A 27,564-nucleotide genomic window follows, 5' to 3' on the forward strand; every position below is an offset into this window, starting at 1 on the left:
ATTCAGGAAGTAAGCCAACACCTCTAGATCCAACTCAACCTCTCCACAGGAGTGCTGAAGCATATTGTTCCTTCAGCACAAAGCATTCTTTTTTTGTTTTTTGTTTTTTTGTGAATCACAAGGGTCACAAGGTCAGTTCCTGAGTGTCTAGTGCTTACTGTTCCTTAGAGAAGAGAAAGCTTGTCTTGGGGACTCATTTGACTTACACTTAAATATTAATGTACCGTTTGTTACTCTGAACTTTGCCTCTACTGTGTTTTCATCAATAATCAGAGATATATGTTCAGCTAAGAGCACATTTCTATCCTGCCCATTTACTCCATCTCTTTCAGGGTGCTTTGAAGGTAGTGTTGAAATTTGCCATCTTATAATCATTCCCATGGCAACAAGCAATGAGAAGACAGACAAACAGGGTTGAGACTTCACTGCAGGAATCAAGCAGATGGAAAAATCAGGCTGGGAGGGAGAAAACCTTTATTTAAACCCAAATATCTTTTAAGAAGAGAATGAAGAAGTGAGACACCGACTAGAAGCAGCTTAGCAGGGTAAGAGGTGGCTATTTGCTTGTGCCATTTCACCTTGCCAGCTGACCTCAGCACCAAGCCTGCAAAGGAGGGCATGACGTAGGTTGTGGGCACTTGTCAGACAGAAAGAGAACCATGAGTGCAGCTCTAAGTTGAAGGCTGAGACTCAGCCCAGCCTAGACCGACCTACTTTTGCCCCCTATACTGCAGAAGTAGCAGGAGGTTCATTGATCCTGGTGTCCATGTGGCTCTTAGCCTGCCTGTTGGGGCTCTGCAGTCTCAGAGGAGTAAGAAGAGGTGGCCAGAGTGAATTCCACCACCTCAGTCAGATTCTGGCCTTGGGGCAACCACAGTCAACCTTGGTGAAACCAGGGTAGAGTGAGATGTAACAGTGGGCTGAGTACTTTTTAAGGGTTGAATTGTGTCCCACCCCCCCATTCATATGTTAAAGTCCTAACCCCCAGTAGCCCAGAATGTGACCTTATTTGGAAATAGGGTCATTGCAGGTGTAATAAGTTAAAAGAGGTTCTACTGCAGTAGTATGGGCCCCTAGTCCAGTGACTGGTGCCCTTATATAAAGGGGCAGTGTGGGCAAATACATGTACACACACACTGGGAGAACCCCATATGAAGATGAAGGCAGAGGTCAAGTAATGCATCAACTATCCAAGGAATGCTGAAGATTTCAGCAGAGTGCTGTAAGCTAGGGGAGAGACCTGCAACAGATCTTGCTCACTCCCCACAGAAGGAACCAGCATGACCGATACCTTGATCACAGACTTCTAGCTCCCATAACTGTGAGACACTCACTCTGGTACTGTTTTGGCAGCCTGAGAAAACTATCACAGCACTTCAGGAAGCTGCTCTCCAGGTTGGAGACACATGCTGCTGCTTCCTGTCCTGGAGACATAACAAACTTCACACTAAGTAGCCATCATTAAATTCTGCCCTTACAGAGCTCACTAGACTTAGCCAGTGTCAACTACAGTATTGGATGAATGGATGGCATTTTGATCCTTTCCCCAAAGGTAAAAGTAACAGAAAGTCCTTAACATTCTGCTGTCAGAGACAATGACATTGATGCAGACAAGGAAAGGCAGCAGTTGGTGTTGGTTCTCTTTAAACTCTACTATTTTAGGAAAGCCAACTTTTGCCTAGTGAGAAAATTCTCCAAGACCAACTCTCCAAGAAAATGAGTTTCCTTTCATGCTTAGAAGAATACAGGTTACATTCCATTTATCATCTCAAATGTTTTATCATTTGAGAATGAATTTCAATTCTATGAAATTTTATTCTATGAAATGAAGCTTAAAGTAGGTTCAAAATCTGCTGGAGCTTGGTAATGTTTTATTAATGATATATTTTTTCATTCTAATAAGATTCTGTTTAATGAGTTTAGATCTTATACAAATAGCACAAGTGGAAATAGCTCAGTTTTAGAGTTTTATACTATCTGTTGACAGATATGTTATTGAGACTGTATTGTGGGAAGGAGGACAAAACTGGCTTTTACAGAGGTATGGGGAGAGGGTCGGGTCCTTGGAGGTCGATTACCCACTGACTAAGGGGAGGGGACGTGGTCAGGTGCAGCTCTGGAGCCAGTCACTCCCCAGCTTCAATGAGAATAGATCTCCTCTGGTCTATTTCCTATGGGTTTTGTCCTGTGTCAAGGGTTCTTTCCATTCTGTCTTCCTGTCCTCTCTCAGGTACTGCCTAAATAAAAAGCTACTCCTATCAGGCCAATCTCTCACCCATGCTAATTTCCACCAAGATGTGGCTCAAGCTACTCACTGCCTAAAAAGCCTCTTTTACCCCTCCAGTAATTTATCCTTATACCATCTTCAAGGAGGAAAGAATCGACTCTTCTCCAAAGTTGTCTTTAAACAACTATCTTCCCTGACTTTGAATTGCCTAAGAGCTGACCTTTGTAGTTTAAATACTAAATCTCACTCTTGTTTATAAACTACCTTAAAATTATCCTTCAGCTATGGTATGTGTATGTGTGATGCTTTCAAGATAGTCTAAGTACTTTTAAGATATTTTCAAGATAGACTATTAATATAAGCTCCTTTAAGATGAGGGCTCATCTTTTGCTCCTTGTATTAGTGCTATTATTAATTCCAACACTATACCTTGAAAATGAAATATGGATTAAAACAGTAAGTACTGCCCAACTTTCATTATGAATACCAGAAATTTTAGACTTTTGCCATCTATCAAAATTTATATCAAAATAAGTATAGATTTTTAAAACCCAAAATAAGTATAATTCTTAATAGTTGTGAAAATTTTTTCAGGTAAAAGGTAACAGAAAAAAATAAGCTATATTTTGAAATTAAAAGCATGATGGGTAAAGAGAGTTAAAAGCATAAAAGCTTTAAAAAGTGGGAGAGAAGAGGATAACCCAAAAAAGAAAAAAATTAGATTTTTATCATAAATATAATCTGAAAAAAAGGAAGGCTTCAAATTCAACAGAGATAACATAAGAATGTTTCTTTAGTTATACAATGTTCTCTAGTAAGTAACTGTACAGAAAGTTAAGAATTAATTATTGGTGGCTCTCCTTAGACACTTGCAAATGCACATTTATTTGTTCAGGTTGTTGGGTTTTGGTCCAAACTCCAAAAAAATTGAAATTTTAATTTATATGACTTCACTGAGTGTGTTCTCATCCTTCATTCCAGACATGAGTTTGTCTTTTTACTAAGCTGCTCAGTGAGTACTCAGATGCCAGCAATGATGCAAGAAACAGATTTCATGTTAATAAAAGAAAACAAGGTCTTGAGGCATCTTTTATAAAGGGTAAATGGAAGCAAGTAACTTTGTTATGTTAAACCTGTGTGTATCACTGAACCAAGCATAGATGGAAACCTAACTGGATCCAAAGAAAATAAGGAAGACCCTGAAAGGATTCAGAAGTGAGCACCAAGACATAGTAAAAGCAAACAACCAAAGCTAAAGCATGCGGAGGATGTCAAAGTCAGAGTTGAAAACAAGGAAGTAGTATCTGAATTTGTTTCTGTTTCAGGGTGAGTGGCCATGTAATTTATTCAAACTGGAACACCTGGGCATGGTTAATAATTATGATGGGGCAACCAGGACTGTCCCAGGAAAACCAGAACACATGGTAATCCTGTTTTAGAGGCTACTGTTTCAATGATGATGAAAAACAGTACGCACTGAAACGTGAGCAAAGACAAAGTGTCGGCATTACCGAGCATCCCCTGAACGCCAGCTAGTGCTATGTTCTGCGACTACAGTGATGAACAAAGTGGTCCTCAAAGAGCTTATGTTTAGTGTGGGCATCAGCTTCAAAGGGTCACCTGATATACCTCTGAAAGTAGATGAAATTCAAATGATACACATTTATTTAAATTTGATGACATGCAAAAGCATAGTAAAAGGTGCTGAGATACAAAAAAGTCAGGATAAGGCTGCTTTCTTAAGATGTTTGTAATCTAGTTAAGAAAAAAGACTATTTGTAAAATTACTGTGTAAGACAAATATCAACTCAATGTGGCTATGGAGTAAGTGTCATGAGATAAGGCATAATTAATTGACAAGTTAATCATAAAGAAGTAATTGTTAAAGGAGTTCCTAAAGTGATAATTTCCTTCAGTAGGAGATAATTGGCTTTATGGAGAAGCGTTTGTCCCAGGTCTTGAAGACCAGGTAGGACTGGGGTAGATAGAGAAGAGAAGGAGAAAGAGATGGAATATGAGAACTAAGCTTGGAGGTAGGAATGTGTAGGGTGATTTGAAGGCCCTTAGATTAGCCCAGGTAGGGGAATAGAGACAGAGCTGGAAAGATACTTGACTCTTAAAAAAATTTTCCCCAAAGACTTTTTTACCTTTTAAAAAATTGAAATATAGTTCATTTATAATATTCTGTTAGTTTCAGGTATATAACATAGTGATTTAATATTTTTATAGATTACACTCCTGTGTATATGACTATATATGAATATATATATAAGTGTATATTTATGCACTACATACCCAGTAGTAGAATTGCTGAATCATATGGTTGTTCTGCAGTATTTTCAGTTTTCTGAGGAACTGCTATACTGTTTTCCATAGTGGTTGTACCAGTCTACATTTCCACAAACAGTGTAATAGGGTTCCCTTTTCTCTGCATCTTCACCAATATTTATTTGTGGTCTTTTTGATGATAGGCGTTCTGACAGGTGTAAAATGATAACTCATTGTGGTTTTGATTTGTATGTCTGATGATTCGGATTGTTGAGCATCTTTTTATTTGCCTGTTAGCCATCTGTATGTCTTTGGAAAACTATCTATTCAGGTCTTTGCCAATTTTTTAATTGGGTTGTTTGGTTTTCTTATATTTCTTATATGTGAGCTGTTTATGTATTTTGGAGGTTAACCCCATATAGGTTATATCATTTGCAAATATTTTCTTCCATTCAGCAGGTTGTTTTTTCATTTTGTTGATGATTTCTCTTGCTGTGCGAAAATTTTTAAGCTTAATTAGGTCCTTTTTTTGTTGTTGTTTCTGTTTCCTTTGCTTAGAAGATAGATCCAAAAAAATATTGATATGATTTATGTTAAAGAGTATTTCATTTTAATGTATTTTCTGCTAGGAGTTTTATGGTTTCCACTCTTAGGTCTTTAATCTGAGGTTACTCCTACATACAGTTTGAGAAGATGTTTTAATTTCATCCTTTTACTACAGTTGCACAGTTTTCCCAGTGCCACTTATTGAAGAGACTTTTGCAATTATATCTCCTTGCCCTCTTGTCATAAATTAATTGACCATGAATGCATGGGTTTATTTGGGGGCTCACTATTTTGTCCCATTGTTATATGTGTCTGTTTTTGTGCCAGTACCATACTGTTTTGATTACTGTAGCTTTGTAATGTATTCTGAAAGCAGGGTGTATGATATCTCCAACTTTATTCTTTTCTTCTCAGGATTGATTTGGCTATTTGGGGTCTTTTGTGGTTCCATACAAATTTTAGGATTATTTGTTCTATTTCTCTGAAAAATGTCATGGGTATTTGGGCAGCATTTGTATTAAATCTGCAGATTATTTTTGATAGTATGGTCATTTTAACAATATTAATTCTTCCAGTCCATGAACACTGTATTTTTCCATTTCTTTATATCTTTATTTCTTTATATCAAATTTTTCAGTGTTTTATAGTTTTCAGAGACTATGTTTTTCACCTGTTTAATTAAGTTTATTTCTAGGTTTTTTATTCTTTGTTATGTGACTTTAATGGGTTGTTTTCTTGATTTTTCATTCTGATAGTTCATTATTTGAGTACAGCAAAGATTATTAGTATTAGTCTTATATCTGTATTAATGCAATCTGTATATTAGTCTTGTATACTGCAACTTTTCCTGAATTCATTTGTTAGTTCCAATAGTTATTTTGTTGGAGACCTTAGGGTTTTCTTTATGTAGTATCATGTCTGAAACAAGAGATAGTTTTACTTCTTCCCTTCCAATTTGAATGTCTTTTATTTCTTTTTCTTGTCTAGTTGCTGTGGCTAGAATTTCCAATAGTAGGTTAAATAAATGGTGTCTTATTCCTGACTTTAGAGGAAAAGCTTTTACCTTTTTATTATTGAGTATGATGTTAGCTTTAATTTTATCATATATGATCTGTATTATATTGAAATATGTTCCTTTCATACCAATTTGGATGAGAGTTATTGTCATGAATGGATGTTGAATTTTGTCAGATGCTTTTTATCCATTTATTGAGATGATCATATTATTTTTATCTTTCCTGTTGTTAATGTGGTATATCACATTGACTCATTTGTAAATATTAAACCATTTTTGTATCCCTAGAATAAATCCCATTTAATCCTGATGTATGATCCCTTTTTTATATATTTTTGGATTCAGCTTGCTAATATTTTGTTGAGGATTTTTACATTTATATTCATCAGAAATACTGGCCTGTAATTTTCTCTTTTTTGAGTGTCTTGGTCTGATTTTGGTGTCAGAGTAACAATAGCCTTATAGAATGAATTTGGGAGTGTTCCCTTCAATTTATTTTGAGAATGCTAGGTATTACCTCTTTGTTATATGTTTGATAGAATTCCCTATTCCAGTCCTGAATTTTTATTTGCCTTAGTTGAGAACTGCAGTGGAGCAGAGCCGTGGGAGGTTTCAGTCTGCATCCTTTGCCTTGTTCCCAGGAATAAGGAAGCATTGATGCCTTTAAGAGTAGAGTTTAGGTTTCTTATACAGCCCTTCTGTTAGTCCCACTGGTTTTAAAACCAGCTAAGGGTACTCCTTCTCTCAGGGTGAGAACTCAGGGCTGGGGTGTCCTCTCCTAGGGACGCAGGTCCTGACCTGATGGCGTTTTTTCTCTTCCTACCTGACTCTGTGTGGATCTTTCTTTATAGCCATAGTTGTTGTATAAGAGTCTTCCTGCCACTCTCCAGTTTGTTTTCAGTGTTGTGAATTGCTCCACATATAGATGCATTTTTGATGTGTTCATAGGGTGACTCAGTGTCCTTGTACTCTGCCATCTTGATCTCCATCTTTTACCTTCTTGAAAGCAGCATTAGAAGTAGCAGAACAACCTCTACCATGACAACTTTCATTCATGATGGGCAGTGAGTTGTATGTATACCTGAATGCCTCCTACCTTTTCCACAGCACTGGTAACCTCCCATCCACTTTTGGCTGCCAGGCTTTTGAGAGCCTCCACATTGCCATTACTCAAGGATACCTAAAGTATAAATAATTGAAAAGCTGTGAGTTCAGTGCACAGATATGAGATCAAATATTTTCTGCTTAGAAAATGGATACTGTTAGAGCCAAAGTGATGATGTTGAAGTTAGAACTAAGTTATAGTTCTAACTAACTAATTTCTGTCTCAGACTCTTTAATTCAGAATTCAGATAAGTCATGTGAGTCCTATATGCTTAGGAAATTAGTATCATTTTAATTGATATCCTAAGTAAACACAAGAATACCCTTCAGTGTGACTAGTAATCAATGTATAATAAGTAAATTTGGATTTCCCTTTACATTTCATGGTCAAAACATTAAAATGACTAATACTTTTTGTTGAGAAGGCGTGTCATTCAGCACAGACCATGATGAGACACTAGATCTCAACGTCCTATGTTGTTTGAATGCATTTGATGCAGATCAACCAGAGTCTGTAACTCAGTAACTATGTAGATAATTCAAACAAGGCAGTGAAGCAGCTGGCTGATGACTAGTTACTCATAGATTGGTTTTGTTTCATTCTGAGATGACAGCTTGCTATAATTCACCTCTACATCTAACCTGTGTAGGCACAACATGAGTCAGTTAAATGAGGGGGTTCCCGTTTTTGTAATGAAGTGATTTTTACATGAAGAACTTCAGATCATAAAACTGTCACCTGGTTGCCAATATCCCAGTATATGCAAAGTGGAACTTCTTCTTTGTGGGAAATGACATATTTTCTGGAAAAAAATGAAAATATTAAATAGTAGTTTTCTTCCCTGTATCTAGCACATAGCAATAACTGTGACACTTTCTTGAAGTGAAATCAGCAGTTACAAAAAGCTGCCTTCACTGGTGGAACAATCAGGAAGAACAATTTTCATCACAGTAGCATCCACACTCAAAAAATATCAAACCTTCTCTTTTTATATTATGTGGGAATAGAGATCCAGAGAGGGCTCTTTGCTATGCAATTTGTCAGATAAGAGTCCATAAAATCTTATACCTGAGCCCCTTACCTGCCTAGGCGAATTCTCTTGCGTGCGAGAGCTCCACGATACCGTCGAAAATCATCCTTAAATAAATTTTAAAAAAAAGTAAAATCAATACATTCTTAATATTTCTGTGCTACAATCCTTAAGTCTGTCTCTCCTAAATCAGTTGAATAGGCTAACTGGGACAAGGAGTCTCTACGTGAACTATCTTCAGGTCAGAGTTGGCAGTAAGGCAGCTTATTCCACAAGACTTAATTCTGATGAATGTAGAGCAGCATAGAGAACTGGATATAAAGCGGGAAAAGAGAGTCAGAAATGAGACATGGAAGACATATGCTTCCACCAGCAGCATGTGGCTGAATAGATGTGGGGTCTTCAGGGCTTTCGCTGTTTAAATAAAAGACCAGAGTGATTTGGAAAAAGAGGAAAAGAATCATTTTACTTTGTGAGGCAAAAAAGAAAGAAAAGCAAAGGGGAATGGACGTCGAGGTTGTTGCCAATGCAGGAAAAGATTCTGGGTGGAGCTCTGTACCACAGCTTCACCTAGAATAAGTGATCTGATTACTGAACTGCATGTGCTAATAACTGACCTTTGACATGGGTTTGATTTTGGGAAATGTGATCAGTTCTTCCTTATCATCGACAGCATTATAAATGAGAAAAGCACTGTTGATGTGACGGCCCCGGCTCTTAGACCACTCCTGGCAGTCAAAGGCCTCCACGCGCACTCCAACTTCAACACTGCAGAAGGGCAAGAAGGGCAGTGGGCAGAGAGCCTGAGCATGCTAGGCCTCCCCCGCCCACCACCCCACCAGCTCCTCCAGGCAAGGAAGAGAAGGAGGACCCTGTGTTGTTTCTTTGTTGTCTGCTAATCTACACAGCAGTTAACATCCATTTCATCAAGTCGATCGATCTTATGTACAGGCTCCTGGGAGCATGTCTGCTTTACTTTCCCACTTTCAAGTAGTAAAAGAAGGCCAGTGGAACCTTATATACATTCATGAATAAATTTTGGTAATGGGGGGGTAGGGTGTTAAATTATGCCAAAGTCAAGTTTTCTCTCCTAAAACGATAGTTCTATAATTTAAAAGCATCAAACACTGAAGTTGGATAGGAAATACAGATGTTCTTTTTTACATTTAAAAAGAAAAAAATACCAAGTTAAATCTTTCTTTGTGTGTCAAGAATAATAAAAATAACTGAAAGTGTTTTGGGCTTCATGGTAATAAATGACAGGTCTATTATGAGTTGTTGACCATATGGGATCCTTTTGAGAGTGAAAGAAAGAATTAATGATTATGATACACACAAACCAAGACCATCCTGGATCAAGTGGGAAATATAGTCAACCTTATTATGAGATAAAAACCAACTTATCATAACAGTGTAAGAAGGCCTCAGTGGAACAGAGGATTAATATGTATGTCAATAGATTTTGAACATGAAATTTCAAAAAAAATTAGGAGGAATGTGGTTATTTTAAAGTATTCCCTATACTCACCTCCAGGTTGAGATAAAACAAAGAACATTGCTTATGTGCAAGTTTGAATTCATTTTCTAGCAATCTAAGAGCACCAGGTGCTTGAGAAATTTGTATGCAGGTCAGGAAGCAACAGTTAGAACTGGACATGGAACAACAGACTGGTTCCAAATAGGAAAAGGAGTTCGTCAAGGCTGTATATTGTCACCCTGCTTATTTAACTTGTATGCAGAGTACATCATGAGAAACACTGGGCTGGAAGAAGCACTGGGCTGGAAGAAGCACAAGCTGGAATCAAGATTGCCGGGAGAAATATCAATAACCTCAGATATGCAGATGACACCACCCTTATGGCAGAAAGTGAAGAGGAACTAAAAAGTCTCTTGATGAAGGTGAAAGAGGAGAGTGAAAAAAGTTGGCTTAAAACTCAACATTCAGAAAACGAAGATCATGGCATCTGGTCCCACCACTTCATGGGAAATAGATGGGGAAACAGTGGAAATGGTGTCAGACTTTATTTTTTTGGGCTCCAAAATCACTGCAGATGGTGACTGCAGCCATGAAATTAAAAGACGCTTACTCCTTGGAAGGAAAGTTATGACCAACCTAGATAGCATATTCAAAAGCAGAGACATTTGCCAACAAAGGTCTGTCTAGTCAAGGCTATGGTTTTTCCTGTGGTCATGTATGGATGTGAGAGTTGGACTGTGAAGAAAGCTGAGCGCCGAAGCTTGATGCTTTTGAACTGTGGTGTTGGAGAAGACTCCTGAGAGTCCCTTGGACTGCAAGGAGATCCAACCAGTCCATTCTGAAGGAGATCAGCCCTGGGATTTCTTTGGAAGGAATGATGCTAAAGCTGAAACTCCAGTACTTTGGCTACCTCATGCAAAGAGTTGACTCATTGGAAAAGACCCTGATGCTGGGAGGGGTTGGGGGCAGGAGGAGAAAGGGATGACAGAGGATGAGATGGCTGGATGGCATCACTGACTCGATGGACGTGAGTCTGGGTGAACTCCTGGAGTTGGTGATGGACAGGGAGGCCTGGCATGCTGCGATTCATGGGGTCGCAGAGAGTCGGACACAACTGAGCGACTGAACTGAACTGAAGAGCACCAGACATGCTTTACCAGGTCTGAAATGTGTTGTTGACAATGGCGTTGAAGACAAGACGGTCTCCAACTGTAGATGGTCCCCTGAACTTAAACATGTCCACAGACTTCAGAACAGGATGGGCTCGACACAGGCGGCTGGTGAAACAAAGGGAAGGAGAGAGAGAGAGAAGAAAGTCATCATTCTCCAAAATGTTTTCAGGAGCTACTGCTTTGCTTAATGGATGCAATAGACCTGTGTTTGGGGTGCTTTCTAATGAACATCTCTTTTAGCCCAAGAGGGTAATAAATAACTAGATTGTGTGTGTCGAGAGTGGTCCTGTGACATTATCTGCAAATATTTTAGGAAATACAGTGTCCCAGTCTGTGGGTGGCTTTCCCAAGATGCTGGTGCTTCTGCTCTTGTGGCGACAGTCCTGTTCTTGTTTTGTGCCCTATGGAAGTATCTCCAAAAACCAGACACCTGTCTTTGGTTCTGATTTCAGAGTTTCATTCCTCCGGACAGCTCAGGACTACAGTCACAGGAAGCTGTGACTCCCAGGTTGGCATGGGAAACAGTGAAGAGAACTTTCAGCTGATGACATTCACATGAGTTCCTTGGCTTCACTGTTATGTAAATTCACCCACATGTCCAAGACCAATTTTTCTTCCCCACAAAAAAAGTTACCTGCATTGCTGCACAAAGCCTGAAAGGCTGCAAGGTACACATTTTATAGTTTTTTGGTGTGCGAAGTTTTGAAAATCTATAACGAAAATTTGATCTCAGAAAGTTACTATAATTGTCTACATTTTAGATTCCTACTGTAGTCATTCGGTTACTGTACAGAATTCTGCTAACCATAAGTGAACAGATTCTGCCATAGTTAATTACATCGTAAGCCTTTATAGTAGAACAGGCTTAAATGTTTTATTGTCATTAAGAATGACAATGTCGTTTTAAAAACAAGCTCTTATATTTGTGCACAATTTTAGGATAACCACAGGTTTCTAATTATAGTCATAACTATAGACATATTAATAAATAAAATTCTTTTAATTTTGGGAAAATAAGACCTTAACAATTTTCAGTGGTTACAAAAATTGTCAGAAGGGCAGATCCTGTTCAAATGCATTTTCAGAGACTACAGTGTTCTTTAAAGCTGCCCAGTTACCTACATGGCTCCATTAAGAATGAAATTACCCTTTTTGAAACTTAGCAACATTTAAAAGTACTTTTCCAAGTTCTTCCCTCTTTCTCATCATACTTTTCAATTAATCCTTTGGCCATAATGATTCTAACCAGCACCTTCAGAGGTCAGACCTAATTGTGAACCACCTTTTAAAAAGTTTGTATCTTGACTGTTTTTAAGTGTAATGGCTGTCTTCTATTTCTGTTTTCCATCTACTCTGTCATAACTATCTTTACAAGAGTTGCAAGGTCAACAGTCATAATTCAGAATAACTGTAAGAACTGTCATTTCCTTTTATTTCTGAACCAAGAATTTAAACGTTAACACTCAGGAAAGGACGGAATAATTCTCAGGTAAACAGGAAAATGACTGATCATTGTCTCAGTTTGATAAAAGGCAACATTGTTCTCTACTTGTTCCCTTGACTCAACCAGTAGCCAGTCTTAGACCCTTCTGCCTTCTCCCGACTAGTCTCAAGATCACAAACCAAAGGTTAAAACCAAGAACCTTGCAGAAATAGTAGCCACTGCCTCCATCCAAGCCATGATCTGGCCACCAAATGTGTTTCCATGATGGTTTGCGTGGGGTGGGAGGACAAGTTCAATGCTCTGAACAGAGGTGCCCTTTGTGGAAACTGTTCCTTCCTCTTCATCACAAATGGGATCTGAAAGGCAGACATAAACAAAAACGGTAGAGTTAAATGTAGAACCTGAGGCTATAACCTTTCCTTCAACTCATGAGATTTTTAGAAAAATTATTTTTAATTTTCTAAAAATTAAATATTATTAATTAAATAATAATACTTAGTTAAAAATTAAATATTATTACCCAAGACTTAAAACTCCCAAGGAAATGAATAGGTTTTATTTAACAGTGAATTGGGTAAGATAAGAAATCAGAAAGGGTGTTTTAGAGACTGTATTCCAACCTATTTTATAAGTCAACTAGAATTTTGATCAAAAGAACAAGTAAGTTTAAATTTGAGTTGCTTCAGGTGGAGAAGGGGCAGATTACAGCAGGTTAGGGCAGAAAGAAATTGGGATTGACAGATATGTTATTGTCTTGATTGTGGTGATGGTTTCGTGGGAGTATGCATGTCTCAGCACCTATCAAGTATAACTTTAAATATGGGCCATTTATGGTATGTTAATGAAGTTAATGAAAAGAAAGGGATTTGAGCTTTAGGGGCCATGGACACTGAGAATCTGGAACAGTTTGCTGTAAACTTCAGAATGGGAATGTGGCCTCCCCTGGTGACTGCTTTGTAATGAAAGCAGTCACAAACAGAAAAGACACAATACATTGTTCTTCTTAGTGTCTTTCTGCCTCTTTTGAATCATATCTGCTTCATTTACTGACAAATTGGTTTTTCCTCTCAACAATGGAAAAATCATTTACTTTGGCTGCAAAGCAGTAAAATGTATTCAGTTATACTTCCTGCATCATCAAGTGAATCACCAGCTAGACTTAAATCTCACGTGCTGTTGTTGAGGAGATGGGGGAGGAATCACAGATCAGGGGTGCCATGCTGGTTGTACTCTTGGAGGCAGAGCTGAGCTGGCAGTGTGAGAACACAGATATGCCCAGCTGTTGCTGGTAACTGGGAATGGAGCCCTTCTTGGCACATTTATATGTAAATCAGCAGAGAAGTGTGGTTACAGAGATTTTAGTTCCATTTCCTAATGTAAATTTTATATTTTTAATTAACTGTCTTTTTCTTTTACTTTTTCCCCCCTGCATTTCACTGATCATTTCAGTCCCCTCCTTAAAAACATACAGTGACTTCCCCTTGGCCTATTGGAAAAGCCTGAATCATTCTTATGACCCCCAAGCCCTTCCTTTCTTATCTGGCCTATGCCTACCTCTCCAGCCCCAGCTAGTCTGAATGCCAGTAGCAACCCTTCTTCCCCCATCACATCTTTTCATGATCTCTCTCTCCCTCCCTTCCAGCCACTCCAGCATTTTTCAGCTCCTATAACTAAAATGCCATCTTCAGCATCAGGGCATTTGTACATGGTCTCTCTCTGTAAGTAGCAGTCTCGCTGGCCACCACCACCTTCTTCCATTTACTGAAGAAGCAAAAAGCCCATCTCCATTACCACTTCCTCGGGAAAGCTTTCTTTTGACCTCCACAGCTGACTCCACTGTTATGAGCTCCTGCTTGTACCTTTCTTTCACAGTCACAATTTTATGTTTATTTGTGTGATCTTTCATTATCTGACCTCCTAGATCCTGAGCTCCTTTGGGTAAGGACTGATTTTTTAAAATCCTAATAGAATTCCAGAATGTAGGTGCTCAGTCAGTATTTATTGAATGAATTAATGGATGGATGTATGAATAAACTTAACTTTGCTGATTTATTCCACATTCACAGTCCTTACTATCAACAGGATATTTTTAGGTAACAAAATGATTGTACTGATTCATACTTCTATTTTTTACAGTAGTTTCCCCAGCTCTTCATTTTCACTTAATTAGTATTGTGGATACTAATTAACTGAAATTAGTATTCTATACTAAATACTATAGTATTAGTATAGTATTCAGTTTTTCCAGTTGTGTGTGTGGGTGTGATATAGGGTCTCATGGTGGTTATAGTTTGAATTTCCCTGATTAATAATGAGGTCCAAAATCTTTTCAAATGCATATTAAACTTTCATGTTACCTCTTAATAAAATATCTATATTGTTTGCTTCAAATGTTACTTCTCTCCTATTCTTTCTCTCCTCTCTTCTTGGAACTTTGATTAGATGCTTGTTAGACTTCTTACTCCATTCTCTCTGTCTTCTAATCTCTTGTATAGTTTCCATTTCCTTGTTTATCCATCTCCATTCTAGGTAACTCCTTCAGATTTACTTTCCAGTTTACTGTCTTAGATGCTGTTTCATTATTTAGTTTTAAATTTTTGTTATTTTATATTCTTTTTGTATAGAAATTCTTTTTGCTTCTTCATCTAATGTTCTAGGTCATTTTCTTGTTCCTACATAATACTTTTGATACTCTTTTATTTCTTAAAATATATTAACCTTTTACTTCAGATTCTTTATGTGGTAAATTCTATTTCTTTAGTTTTCATTGCAGGCTTCATTCTGTTGTCTGGTCCTTTTCTGAATTCAGGTCACTTACTTTTGTCTTATGATTCTTGTCTAAGAGCTCACATTCCTTGGATCTCTATCTGTGGGAGTTCTTGAGGACTGGGCTTAAAGTTATGGATTTAAGGATTTAAATGCACAGAGGATTTGCATTTGTGGCTGCAGATCACCCGTGGGTACTTAACACAGTATGAATTCACACTAGGTTTTACTTGGTCTGTTTTAAGCCAAACAAATTATGTGAATTCTGACACCAAATATGCTTGAGAATGCAGTTGTGATTGAATCCTCAAAGAGAAACAAGTGTTTTTCCATTCCACATAGGGCTAAGTGGAAAGCATGCCAACCAGAGCTCTCAGAGGCATGGTTTTTCCAGTTGACCCACTGAGGGTATCATTTTGGAGGTGTTTCAGCTCCAGGTCTGGTTCCCTGATCCACCTTCCCACTTGACTGTGCCTCCTGAGCTCAGGCAGGGCCCTTAAAACACAGCTCAGGGTCTACCACCTACAGGGTCCTCCTTAGCAAATGCCAGCTCCTGTGTCTCCTTACACTGCTGCATTTGTGTTTCTGATCATTTGTGGACTTGAAGCCTCTTTCTTAGTTTTCTGCCTGCTGAGATGTGTTTGTAAATATTTTATCCAGAAATTTTAGATTTTTTTCAGACTGCGAGTCCACCATATTGCTGTAATCAGAATTGGATTGCTTCCTAAAGTAATCCTTAAAAAGCATATGAAATCTTAAATTCTTAAATCTTTCCAACTTCTGTCTTTTTTAAGTACTGATTTTGCTAGATAATTTTTTATAAACATCCCAAACTAGTACTGATTGAGATATTTTTAAGGTTAATTTCTCTTACTCAAATGGCACTTTTTTTGGTTCAAAATAAATTAATATAAATTATCTACAATATATAGCTAAATTAAAAAAAAAAAGAAAGGTGTGTAATTGAATATTGTGTTCCCAGGATAAAATTAAAAAAATAAGAAAAGACCTTATACTGTGAGAGACATTGTAAAGACTCAGATATGAGGCAACTCCTTTTCTGATGGATAACTAAAGAAAAATTTACTTGATTCCTATGAAGACATACATGGCATACACTGGGGTACATAGAGCTGTGTACTAGGGCAGGTCGCAAGTGGGTAAGGATCATCTAGGAAATGTATGCAGGAAGGTATTGAGTATAGGGGACCTTGGTGCAGAAGTATGCCTATTTGGAGGTAATTGCCAATCGTTGGGGAAATGGGGCACTCCCAGGTTTAGACTAGAGACCAGTCTGGGCTCAGAGCTTTGGCTGTGCACCCATGTTAAGGACAGTAACAAACCTCATCCTTTCTACAGGTTTCCAGCTGGGACATACTCATCTGGAGGTCAATTTCAGTTCTTGTACTTTGGATGTATTTAAGTATTTTGTCATTCCTCTTGGACAATGTTACATTTATCCCACATTTCTTCGGTCAGGAACTTTGACCTAAATTGAGGTTATTCTGTCTTTGATTTTCTGTCTCACTACCACAAAGGATCAGGACAGCAGCAGAATGCACATTCTTTTCAAGTGCACATGGAACCTCCTCCAGAATATGATCACAATCATATAATTAAAGTTCCTATAAATAGATTTACTAACCATCAAACTTGCCACTTTCCTTCATCAAGTTTTTAAAGGTATCTTCATGTTGTAATCGAACTTTCCTTCTCTCAGAAGCCAGATTGTGTTCCACATGATCTTGTTCAGTTAGAAGTGTGACTGGTTTTAATTGAATCTAGAAAAAGAAAAACATTTATCTTTCATTGCCTTGTTTAATTATAAAAGCACAACATGAACTTTGCAAAAGCAAATAATATGCCACATTATTTTCTAACTCAAAGTAAATAGAGCATTTATGGATATGTATATTTAATGTACATATAATGGATGTGTACATTTTATTTTGTCTTGATTTTTTTCTTAAAATATTTTTAAACTAAAAAAATCAATGTAGGCTTCATAATTTGTTCATATAATATGGGCCTTTAAAAAGTTTTCCAAATATTAATTTTCCCTGATTTAAAAAATTTTCAACAGAATTACAAAATAAACTATTCTTCAAATTAATGAATGAGGAGAGGGACTTTGACTCCACTAAATTCTTATCAAGAAATGTTTTCTACCTTTTGAAAAATTAAGATATCAGAGGGAGAGAAGAAAGATATTCTAGAGAAAGCTATCATGATGTTCCCTGTTTGGAAATTTCATCACATTATGGGAACATTATCTAATAAGCAAACTGAAAGAATCAGTATATCAGACTAAAGCTCCAGCTGACCTCCAGAAACCTGGAAATGTGATGCAACAGAGCAAGGGCTCAAGTTCTTCCAGAAATGCCTGAGTGCTGTCCTGTGTGTGAGTCACCTTGCAGCTGGACTGGGAGAGCTCCATGCTTATTTACAGGCCACGTGAAGGCTGACCCTTGACCAAGATAATGATGAAATGGGTAGCGATTTCGAATACATGGTTAAAGTCAAACTCCCCTGGATGACTTCATCCAACTTGTTTAGGAATGTAATGACTAATAGCTTATACTGGTTTAACTAATTACATAGCTTTATTTTAGTTGTGTGGCCCATGGGGTGCAGAAGACCACCTGGTAAACTAATGTTTCGGCTTTCCAATCTGTAGATGAAGTACATTTTGTGTGCTGAAGAGATCCCTAAGAGCTGTGGCTGGACGTCTTGAACCTCTCGGGTATTTGCTGTGCTTTCTTTCTCCTGCTGTGTCCTTTCCTTTAGCTTCAGTAAGGCCTAGCACGAGCATGCCCTGTGGAGTCTTGGGAAGCGTTCTATGATCTGGCCCGTGTCATTGTTGGACTAGATTGAGTTAATCATTGCCCATCTCATCCTGGAATGAACTCACTATGGACAGAGACCCAGGTAGCCCTGTCGGTTCAAACCACTGATTTTTCATGGCTCTCTTAATGGTGTGCTACTGAGTAAGAATGTTACCAACTAGAAAATGAGGTGCTTTACAATAAAGGTTATCTGAGCTAACCAATTATGGCAGCACTCAGGGCACTTGCTTTCTCAGAAGCACTGTTGGAAAACAGATCTTTAGGCTCAGCAGAGACTGGACGGAAGTGTGGCTATTCTATTCTTATTCCATGAGTCCCTGAAGCTGGAGGGGGAAAATGATGGGCTTCGTTTTCTCCTCCATGTGAAGGAATGATTTGGGGAGGTGGATTCCTTTCTGTCACTTCCTCTCAGATATGAGAACTCTGCAACCACCCCTGTATTCTCTCATTCACAAAAGTTTGGAGATTCAGAGGGGATTCCAGGAAAAACAGAATGTTTGACAAGACCTGTCTCAGTGTCTCAATGATTTTAGTGAACATAGGATCCCTAGGATGCTTTGTCAAAGTACAGATTCCAAACTCCTATACTAGTGATTCTAATTCAATAGGTCTGAGATACAGCCCAGAAAGCTGCATTTTTATAATACAATAAGTGTTATGAACTTCAGTTTGAAAAAACAACGCCCCCGGACAATGGGGATTTGCTTTGTGGTCTATTTTATATCAGACAGAGAGTGGAAGAAGTGTCCCAGTATACAAAACTGCAGAGACACCTGCCACCCAGGCACCACCATGGCCTAACTAGGCCCTGGCCCATCTGTGTGCCTCCTGGTCCAAGTGAGGAGTTGCTGGTGACTGCTTCTTTTGGGTACAGGGAGAGCTTTGCTTTGTCCCAGCTGGTTCTTCCATGGGAGGAAGACTTTTGCAGAGTGAATAGTACTTGTGGAGCTAGGAGAAGCCACTGTGCCCACTTCTAAAGCGATCCTTCAAGTGAAAGATTTGAGTTCTAAATTGAATTATTACATTTTAAAATGCTTATACTAAGTGTGGGTCCTCCCATAGGTATCCTGGCTCTAAAAAGAAAATCCAAGAAATTATAGTAAGTCTGCAGTAGACAAAGGACAAGCTGCTCTGGGCCAGCGCCAGGCAAGCCCACTGGAATCCCCACATCAGGCCAACATATCTCTATTAAGGGTGTTTGTACACCATATGGCCTGCAGCTTGTTTTCAAACTTCAGTAACTCAGCAACTTTGACATTATTCCTTTAGGTTTGAAAAAGTGATTGGACCATAATGCACAATTGGTAGCTAAAATGCTCTTGCTTTAAAAAATATTTTAACTCAATTTTGAGTTATATAACCACAAAAGAATCAAACCAGTAAGCAATATTTTTGGGAAACTGATATGACCTTCAGACCACTTAAAACACAATGTTTTTTCCCTCTTTCACAAACTGGCTACATCTCTCATTTTTTCTAAGGTAGTTAATACTGTGGTATTGGTGACAGTTACAGTAAGTATTGGTGAATAACAAGTCTTGGGAAAGTGTATTCCTGGTAAGAGAGAAATGTCCCTTACCTGTAACAATTCTGATGCTGGTAATTCTGTTAATGAGTCCCTGAATCATATGCTAGATACTTTTCAGACAGAAATTTACCTTTTCTTTTCCAACTGGTTTGGCTACAAAGGTAGAGAAAGCCACACTAACAAGTTTCTCAGTGCCAGTGAGCATGTCCTCTACTGTAACCTTGATGCTGATCTGCAGTGGAAAGAAAAATAAAACATTTTCAGTCATCCAGACAACAGATGACACTGCGGCATTGAACATTCATTTATGCGCTTCACCATTGTTTTGTTTTTTTGAAAAAAACCAGTATTTTAATTTACTTTTAGTCAGTATTGTCCTCTCCATGATTTTCTATTAAACTGAAAAAGATATCTTCTCTGATTATAGAAAATAGTATATTTACCATGGAAAATTTTGTTAAGTGTAAAAATAAATGATAAAAATGGAATCTGACTATCAAGAGTAAATATTATCACTAATCCTGTCACCCAAATTAATAATTACTAACCTTTATATAAATTTTCTCCTGGTGTTATACATATATATGAACTGTGTGTCTATGTATATAGATCTGTATGTATATGTATCTGTATACACACACACAAAAGACTACAGTTTTATATCTTACAACTTTGGGGTATTTATTAAACATTTTCAAATCCTATTATTACTAAATGTGCTTTTGAAAATAAGATGTTAACAAATGCCGTATAGCCCCTCAGAGAGGTGTACCATAACTATTTTTAATCTTCAGTCTCAGTTTTATAACCAAGTTGACATGGATAGAATGTTATTTATAGTCATGTTATTTGCAGCTTTGTTTCCTCTTTCAGGAGTTTTCTTTTTCAGGATTAGCAAGAATTGGCTAAGACACTCTATGGTGATAACACAGTGGACTGGATTTCCCATATGAAGAACTCTGAAGCTTAGGTCCTTATCATGATCACACTCTGCAGAAGTATAGGTAAACTTGGGAACACAGCCCAGAGAAATAATACTATCTTCTTGAAACAGTGGTCAACCTCGCCCATCTTAGTTCAGCACTGTGCTATCAATGATAGTATCTATTTCTTCATCTTCACCAAGTACATCATGCACAGAAATAAACATCAGTCAGTGAGTCACTTAACTTATGAAACCAAGTTAGTATTTGCATGGTAAATGTGAGTTAACTAGATGGTGATCAACCAGATTTAAACCATCCATTCTAATTCCCAACAACTCTCACCCATATAACTTTCTACTTTCAGAGAAATAGACAAATGAAAAATAGACAACTAACAGTAAAAACAAAGCAACAGTTTTGGAGAGTTAAAGCAAGATCTGAACCTTGTCTTCTATTAGAATAGTTAATGACCAAATGTCTCAAAAACATATGCCAGGAGAATTTCACTTTTTGTCATGACACAGTAGGTCAGTTTGGAACTATGTCGTGAAAACAACTGGAAAATCGGACCAAGTATAGGAAGCAACTGTTTTCACACCTAGGACAGCAGGCAATGCAGAGCTGGATCTCCACGGAAAGGGAGGATAAATGAGGGGAGCACTTGCTGGGCTCTCATTCTGCAGGCAGTTCCCAGACGATGACCAAGGAGGGGAAATGGGAAACACTGAAATGAGGACCCAGAAATCAAGATCAAGGCAGCTGAGACTGTCCCAGAAAGGAAGGAGCTACAAAAGGGAAGAATCCCAGGTATGTGCATATTGTCCCTGTTGAGTGTTTGGGTTGATACCAGTCTGAGCCTGTGTAGGGTGAAATTTCACAAAGCCAGAAAAGAACAGTTTCTGAGAAACGATTGTAAATTGAGCTCTTGTAAAAATTCCAAGAGTTCACAGCCTGGGAATCTGGTGTTCCCTCCAGCCAGACCTCACTGAATACACAACACATTCATAGAGACCACAGAGGACCACAACTTTGTAGAGGGACTAGATTAGCCCTAAATGGGGCTAGTATTTATTTTTCTTCAGATCAGAAATCTATATTTTCCATTCACTGGGTGTTTTGTTTTTTCTCTTTTCTGTTCTTTTCTTAGATTTTAGTCAAACTTCCTTTGGAAATTCTGGCTGGTCTCAGGGAAAAGGACAGGAGAAAAGAAAGGGAACTTTCATCTATGCATGGGCTGAATAGAGGGAGAGTACTATCAGGAGAAAGGCCAGGCCCAGAGGCTACTGTGTGCAGAGATCAAGAGCCCTATAGTTGAGAATCAGAATCCAGAAGCACTGTTATACTGTCCGACATGGCTCATTTTATCCACAAGTTTGTATAACCTTTCTGATTTCTTCAAGTTTTTAGTACCCTGTTTATATAGATACTAGGGGAAAGTGAGGACTAAATCAGGGTAAAGCCATCACCATAGGTATGGTTATTACCAAAACAGTTCTGTTATGGGTTAATTTGTGTCCCCCACCAAATCTGGTACCTCAGAATGTAACCTTATTTGAAAATGGGGTGTAATTATTTAAGACAAGGTCCTTCTGGAGTAGGATGGACTTCTGATCCCATATGACTGATGTCCTTCTGAAAAGGAAAATGTGGACACATCAACACAGGGAGAACAGCATGTTCATACAGAGGCTGAGATTGGGGTGAAGCAAGTCACTGGCAAACCACCAGGGGTCAGGAGAGAGGATGGGGGCAGATTCTCTCCCATAGCCCTTGAAAGGAACCTCCCCTACTAACACCCTGATTTAGGCTGCTAGCCTGCAGAACAGGGAGGCAATCAGTTTCTGTTACTTGAGGCACCTAATCTGTGAAACTAAGATACAAATACATGTCATTTGTGCCCAGAGAGCAAAGGGACTGCTACTAACCAACCTACAGGTTGCAATGTGGGATCCAGGAAATCCTTTCCTGCTATTTTAACCTGTATTGAGACTTTTGCATTTCTGAGAATTTTGTATTCATAACTATAGTAAAGAGAAGAAAACTAAGTAGATGAAGAAGAAAAGTCTAAGCTTCCCTTCTTGCTCCAATTACTCTGCCTTTCAAAAACTAGTTAATTGTGGGGCTGGTTTTCGTTAGGCGTAAGGAGATGGAGAAAAAGTAGAGTTAGAATATTAATAGAGTCAGAATAATTAATAAATAAAACCCATACCTGGCAAAGAACCAAGGGCGCCTTTCTCCCTTGTATGTTTACTTTCTGTGTATCCTTCTCTGTAAAAACCATTCATTGCATCACATTTAATTTTAGTAGCAGGGAAACATAGTCTCCTTATTTACCTGTGAGCCTGACTACAGATTCAAGGGCCTTCTGAAATTCAGAATCTCATAAACGCTTAAGTTATTCCAGGCTTCCTCCTCTGCCCTCTGTAAACAATAAAGAGATGAGCCCCAACAGGCAGTAGGAAGAAAAGGGAGCCTCTTACCTCCATGCTTGTGCTGAACGCTCTACTAACTTTTGCTTTGATGGTTATAACTTGTCCAACTCTAGTGGAAAAAAAAAAAAACCCTCAGTAATTCTAGCACATCTCATTTCAGACTTGAAGATTTACTTAAATATGTGTGCCATCGAACAGTTCCATCTTACCATGTTGATAATGCTCATGCATGAAAAATGCAAACTAATGATAACATAACGAGACAGCAGCAAAAACAAACACAGATCTTTGTAAACCATACATGTGTCAGCTGACTAGCCTCTTAACAGAAAAGGGCCTTTGCTAAGATGATGTGCAAAATGATTTCCAAATCTACACCTTGTACCACAGTTGTTTCCTAAACAGAAGTTACAACAAACACGTGCAAACCTATGCAATTGATATTTTAAAATGTTGGTTAACAAATAAATGGATAGACATACAAGCAAGCAAGCAGGCAAACAAATGGAATAGCTTCACTAGGTTTATAGGAGCACTCAGTGTTGCCAGATGATTCATTCACTCCACATTCTTTCTGGAACTCTGATCATGTAACCACAAGTTGTTTCAAAGCTTTTGTGTTTAGGCCCCTCGCTCACCTAAGAGTCTATCAAGCCTCCTCAGCTTTTCTCCCTTCCTTCAGAGGTGAACTGCATTCTCAGTGTTCTTCTCAATCTTTTCTTTCAGAGGAAGAAAACTAGGTCTCTTCCAGACCCCTTTCTTTACATGTGCCTTTGATCCCACCCCTCTCTTAACCTTTCCTCCTCCACCCATGGCCTGCTTTAGAGAGCTCTTTACTCTTGTAACCTCAGTCTCTGCCCCTTCCTCGACTCCTTATCAGTCTATGAAAATGTTCAAGCCTTTTCCTTTCTAAAAATCTTAACTCTCAAGTTTATTCTATCCCAAGATTCTTTTCTCTTCCCCTCCATATTCAAGCTTCCTATAATAATCTTTTTCTTTTTCCAGCTCATAACATTTAACTGAGTTCCAACTAGTCCTGGCACTAAGCTAAGACCTCAGGATACAGTGATTAATAAGACAAGGTTGCTGACATCAAGGAGACTGGTCTTCACTTGGGACACGAGGATATAGATGAAGTGTAATGCTATGACATTTTTCAAAAAGAAGAAAAAAATCAGGTATTACAAAAGCACCCAGAAGTGACTAATTCAGAAAGTCAGGGAAGAAGTCATAGAAGAGGTAACATCTGAGATGGGTTTTCAAAGATTAGGGTTTTGCCAGGTTTAAAAGTTTGGGGGTTTCATCCCTCATTCACTCTCAGTCACTCTTGTGATCTCTGCCCAGCCTTTAAAGGCAAGAGAAATTCTTAGGACTTGGTTCTCCACCAAACTAAACTTCTGACACTGAATTGTCAATGAATGGAACGGCTAAAGTCCCAACTAAGTAAAATCAGTTTCGTGGCATGGCATTCAAGGCTTTCTGTTACCCACCCCACACTACTGCTAGGGCATCATCTTAGCACACCAGGCCTTTCCTAAGCACACCCACTTCTTCCCAATTCAGTGCTTAGGCTCTTACATGTACCTCATCTTGTGAAGTCCTTTTCCTATTCACTAGTGAAAATCTATACCTCATTTAAGGCCCATATTAAATACTGCCTCCATCATGAAACACTCATTGATTCTCTAGTCAACATGTACCTCCCAGAACTTATATCTCACCATAGGCATGCATCCTCTATTCTGATGACTATATATTTGTCTGACTTTCTTACCAGACTGAACGACTGCCACACTCCAGAATTGTGTCATAATCACTCACGTATTCTCTTGAGTCTAGACCAGTACTTTTGGTATATGCAATATATATTTGTGAGTTAAAAATATCTAATATGGCTTTTGACCGAATTATATGGCTTTCTATAGGTAGCTTTCAATTTTCTTATTTTTTAATGGTGTGGGTCCCGTGCGTTTTCGTGGCCACAAGTCCTTTCTGATAACACAAACACAACGCAGTACAGACAGCAAACTCCAATTCAATGCTGAGATTACTTGTTAAGTCTAAGTTATAGAATTTGGGATTGGAAAGTACATAATAGATATTTTATTGTAAAACACTGTTGGCTTTCCTAAGCTTAATAATGGGTCTTCAATGTGTTCTCAAATAAGTTTGCATTTTCAGTAATCTGTAATTTTGTTGAGATAAAGACACATGTCAGCTTTTTCTACTTGAGGGAAAAAAATCACATAGTGTCTGCACTGAGTCAGCAGACCTTCATCTGTATTTACAGATCTTCATCTGTATCTGTATCTGTCAAAGGCTCTTTCAGACACTGCAGCAGACTATGAGAACAAGTGTCAGGGGATGTTCAATAAAGGTTGCTGATCACAAAGATAGAAGAAGTGGGTTGGGAAAGCACTGGATAGACCGTAAGAAGATCCAGGCTGTAAGTGCCCTCTGACCTTTGGCTGCCCTCTGACCTTTGGCTGGCTATGGGGCTTAGGCCTCGGGTTCTTATCAGTACAAAGATGACTGCACTGAGTTCTGAAGGTCTCTCCATATCTACAGTTCGAATGCCTACCAAAAATTTCTTTTGGATTAGCTTTGAAGGTGTAATTTTTTATGCGTGTGGTTTTATTTAACTTAATTTTGTTTTTATATAAATGGATAAGTGCCAGATAGATAACTGTAAGCTGAAGATTGGAGAGATGAACTGGGCATCTCAGTGGACAGACTCTCTAGGGTTTGAAAACTGGTGGCAACTAGCAGACAATGTCCTCTCTTCCTTTTTTTTTTGGTAAGTTATGTTTATGTCTTTCAGGATCAATATATTCAGAAAGAAAAAGAGATACAAACATAAAATAAAATAAATTAAATAAAACTATATGACCCTAGTTCATTAGAATTATTTATATGACCTCTTAAAAAAATAAAATTCCTAATTCTGCCATCAGAAAGGTATAGAAATAATGACCAACCCTGTATCAGTGAACATGTTAAACAGGGATACAGTGAGCAGATACAAATGTAGTACCTGTATAGGACAAAAGACCAGATTTCTTTAAAAAATAAATTGCAAGAGAAAAGAAGAAAACGCAAATTTTATGTTAAAGGTCATGTCAGCCATATTGGTTCCTGATTCAATAGACCGATTGTTTAAATTAAAAAACAGACAAACATTTTTTTAAGACTATTGGGAATGATAGTTTTTGTTAATGCTATTGTGTCTATGTTATTATGTTTTCTAAAAGAGCCCATGTTTTTTAGAAGTATATATGAAATATTCAGAGATGATTATGGGATTTGCTTAAAAATAGTCCAGGTGCGTGGGGGATTATGGAGGGGTATTGATGAAACAATATCATCCATGAATTGATTATTGTTGTTGTTAGGTGCTGGGTCGTTGGGGATCCATGGTACTATTCTCTCTTCTTTTGTATATGGCTGAAAGATTTGTATATCTTGAAGTTTTCTACAATAAGAAATGGTAAAATATACACATTCCCACATATAACATGTTTTTCATAATTTAACATCCCTACTGAGAATAATTAATATTTACCCAACAACCTAATGATGAAATTCACCACTATAGAGATACTTATTATCATTAATTATTCTTAGTAAAGGAAGGAACCATTTAAGAATCAGCTTTTATAAATCCTGTAATGCCTTATATCAAAAGGCATTTAATGCTGAGACCTATTTCTTAACAAATCAGGGCTATAAATTTTACACCGAGTATTTACTAAAAGTAGGTCCTGAAATTATTATTATCTACTGATTTACATTGGCTCAAATATTACTTATTAACAAATTGGATCCATGACTGCAAATGAGTTAGCTTAGGTGCCACAAATACATGTTGTAAATGAACTAATAAACCCAGGGGAAAGGCATGATAAAGCAATGCCACTTACCTAGCTGTCGCTTCAAATTGTATGTCATCCACTGAGGCTGTGACACAGGAAACGCCAGCATGCTTTTCAGCTTCAAAAAATAGGTTAAAAAAAAAAAGGGCTGGATTAGTTATGTTTAAATACTTCAGCATACAGGAAGAGGAACAAAAAAAGTGGGTTTATTCTAGTAACTCATCCCTCTATTCAGTACAGGAACGCTGTACCCACACTTCTGAATGAACTGGATTGATAACAGTTCCTTTGCTTGAAAAGTTATTTTTCTACTGCGTGGAAGTTACTGTACTTCCTGCAAAGTTTTAATTTACACTGTCTTTGATTTGAAATTCAATACCAATACCCAGCATATCTAGCTACTTGAATAGTAACTTCAATAAGTTGGTGTCAACTTCCATTTTGTCAAGTACTACCCCTCTTTAAAAAAACAATGCATCAGAGCTGTATCCATTGTCCCACATAACCAGTAGCTGAATGTATTTAAACCACTTAACCAGTGTAAGCACTGAACAGTACAGAAGACTTCAAGGTCATATCCCAAATCAGAGAGAAACTTATCTCGGCATCAGAGAAATAGAGATGGGCATGTAGTAAGTATTTAATCATTATGTACTTATTACTACTAAATCCATATGAAATTCACTTGCATTAATTGTGCTGGAGGAGGAAAGCGTTGAGTAGGGTGAGAGGTTAGGAAGGAGCTCCAATTATTTCCATGGTCCCTGTCTGCATTATTTAATTCGTTGAGTTTTTTTTGTTGTTGTTGTTGTTGGTTTTACTTTATGTAAAAGTATCGGAATTTATCCTCTTTGGGAAAATTTTTGACATGTGTTTTTTCCAGAATTTCATTCTGAGGAACAATTAAAAC

At 37.9% G+C, this 27,564-nt stretch overlaps 1 protein-coding gene across 1 annotated transcript in view; it reads right to left on the minus strand.

The window, feature by feature from the left end:
- Window positions 1-27,564, minus strand: part of ACOT12 (acyl-CoA thioesterase 12) — a 45,432-nt gene that overhangs the window by 10,851 nt on the left and 7,017 nt on the right. The window contains exons 2-11 of the mRNA XM_005904546.2: window positions 26,703-26,772; window positions 22,831-22,891; window positions 19,555-19,656; window positions 16,696-16,831; window positions 12,484-12,640; window positions 10,826-10,945; window positions 8,809-8,959; window positions 8,243-8,298; window positions 7,900-7,963; window positions 7,153-7,236 (exon numbers count right to left, since the gene is read on the minus strand). Of these exons, the coding sequence (XP_005904608.1) occupies window positions 7,153-7,236; window positions 7,900-7,963; window positions 8,243-8,298; window positions 8,809-8,959; window positions 10,826-10,945; window positions 12,484-12,640; window positions 16,696-16,831; window positions 19,555-19,656; window positions 22,831-22,891; window positions 26,703-26,772 (1,001 nt within the window). The remainder of the gene's footprint in view (window positions 1-7,152; window positions 7,237-7,899; window positions 7,964-8,242; window positions 8,299-8,808; window positions 8,960-10,825; window positions 10,946-12,483; window positions 12,641-16,695; window positions 16,832-19,554; window positions 19,657-22,830; window positions 22,892-26,702; window positions 26,773-27,564) is intronic.

The sequence above is a fragment of the Bos mutus genome, chromosome 7 (assembly GCF_027580195.1).
Source record: "Bos mutus isolate GX-2022 chromosome 7, NWIPB_WYAK_1.1, whole genome shotgun sequence".
Taxonomy (NCBI): Eukaryota; Metazoa; Chordata; class Mammalia; order Artiodactyla; family Bovidae; genus Bos; species Bos mutus.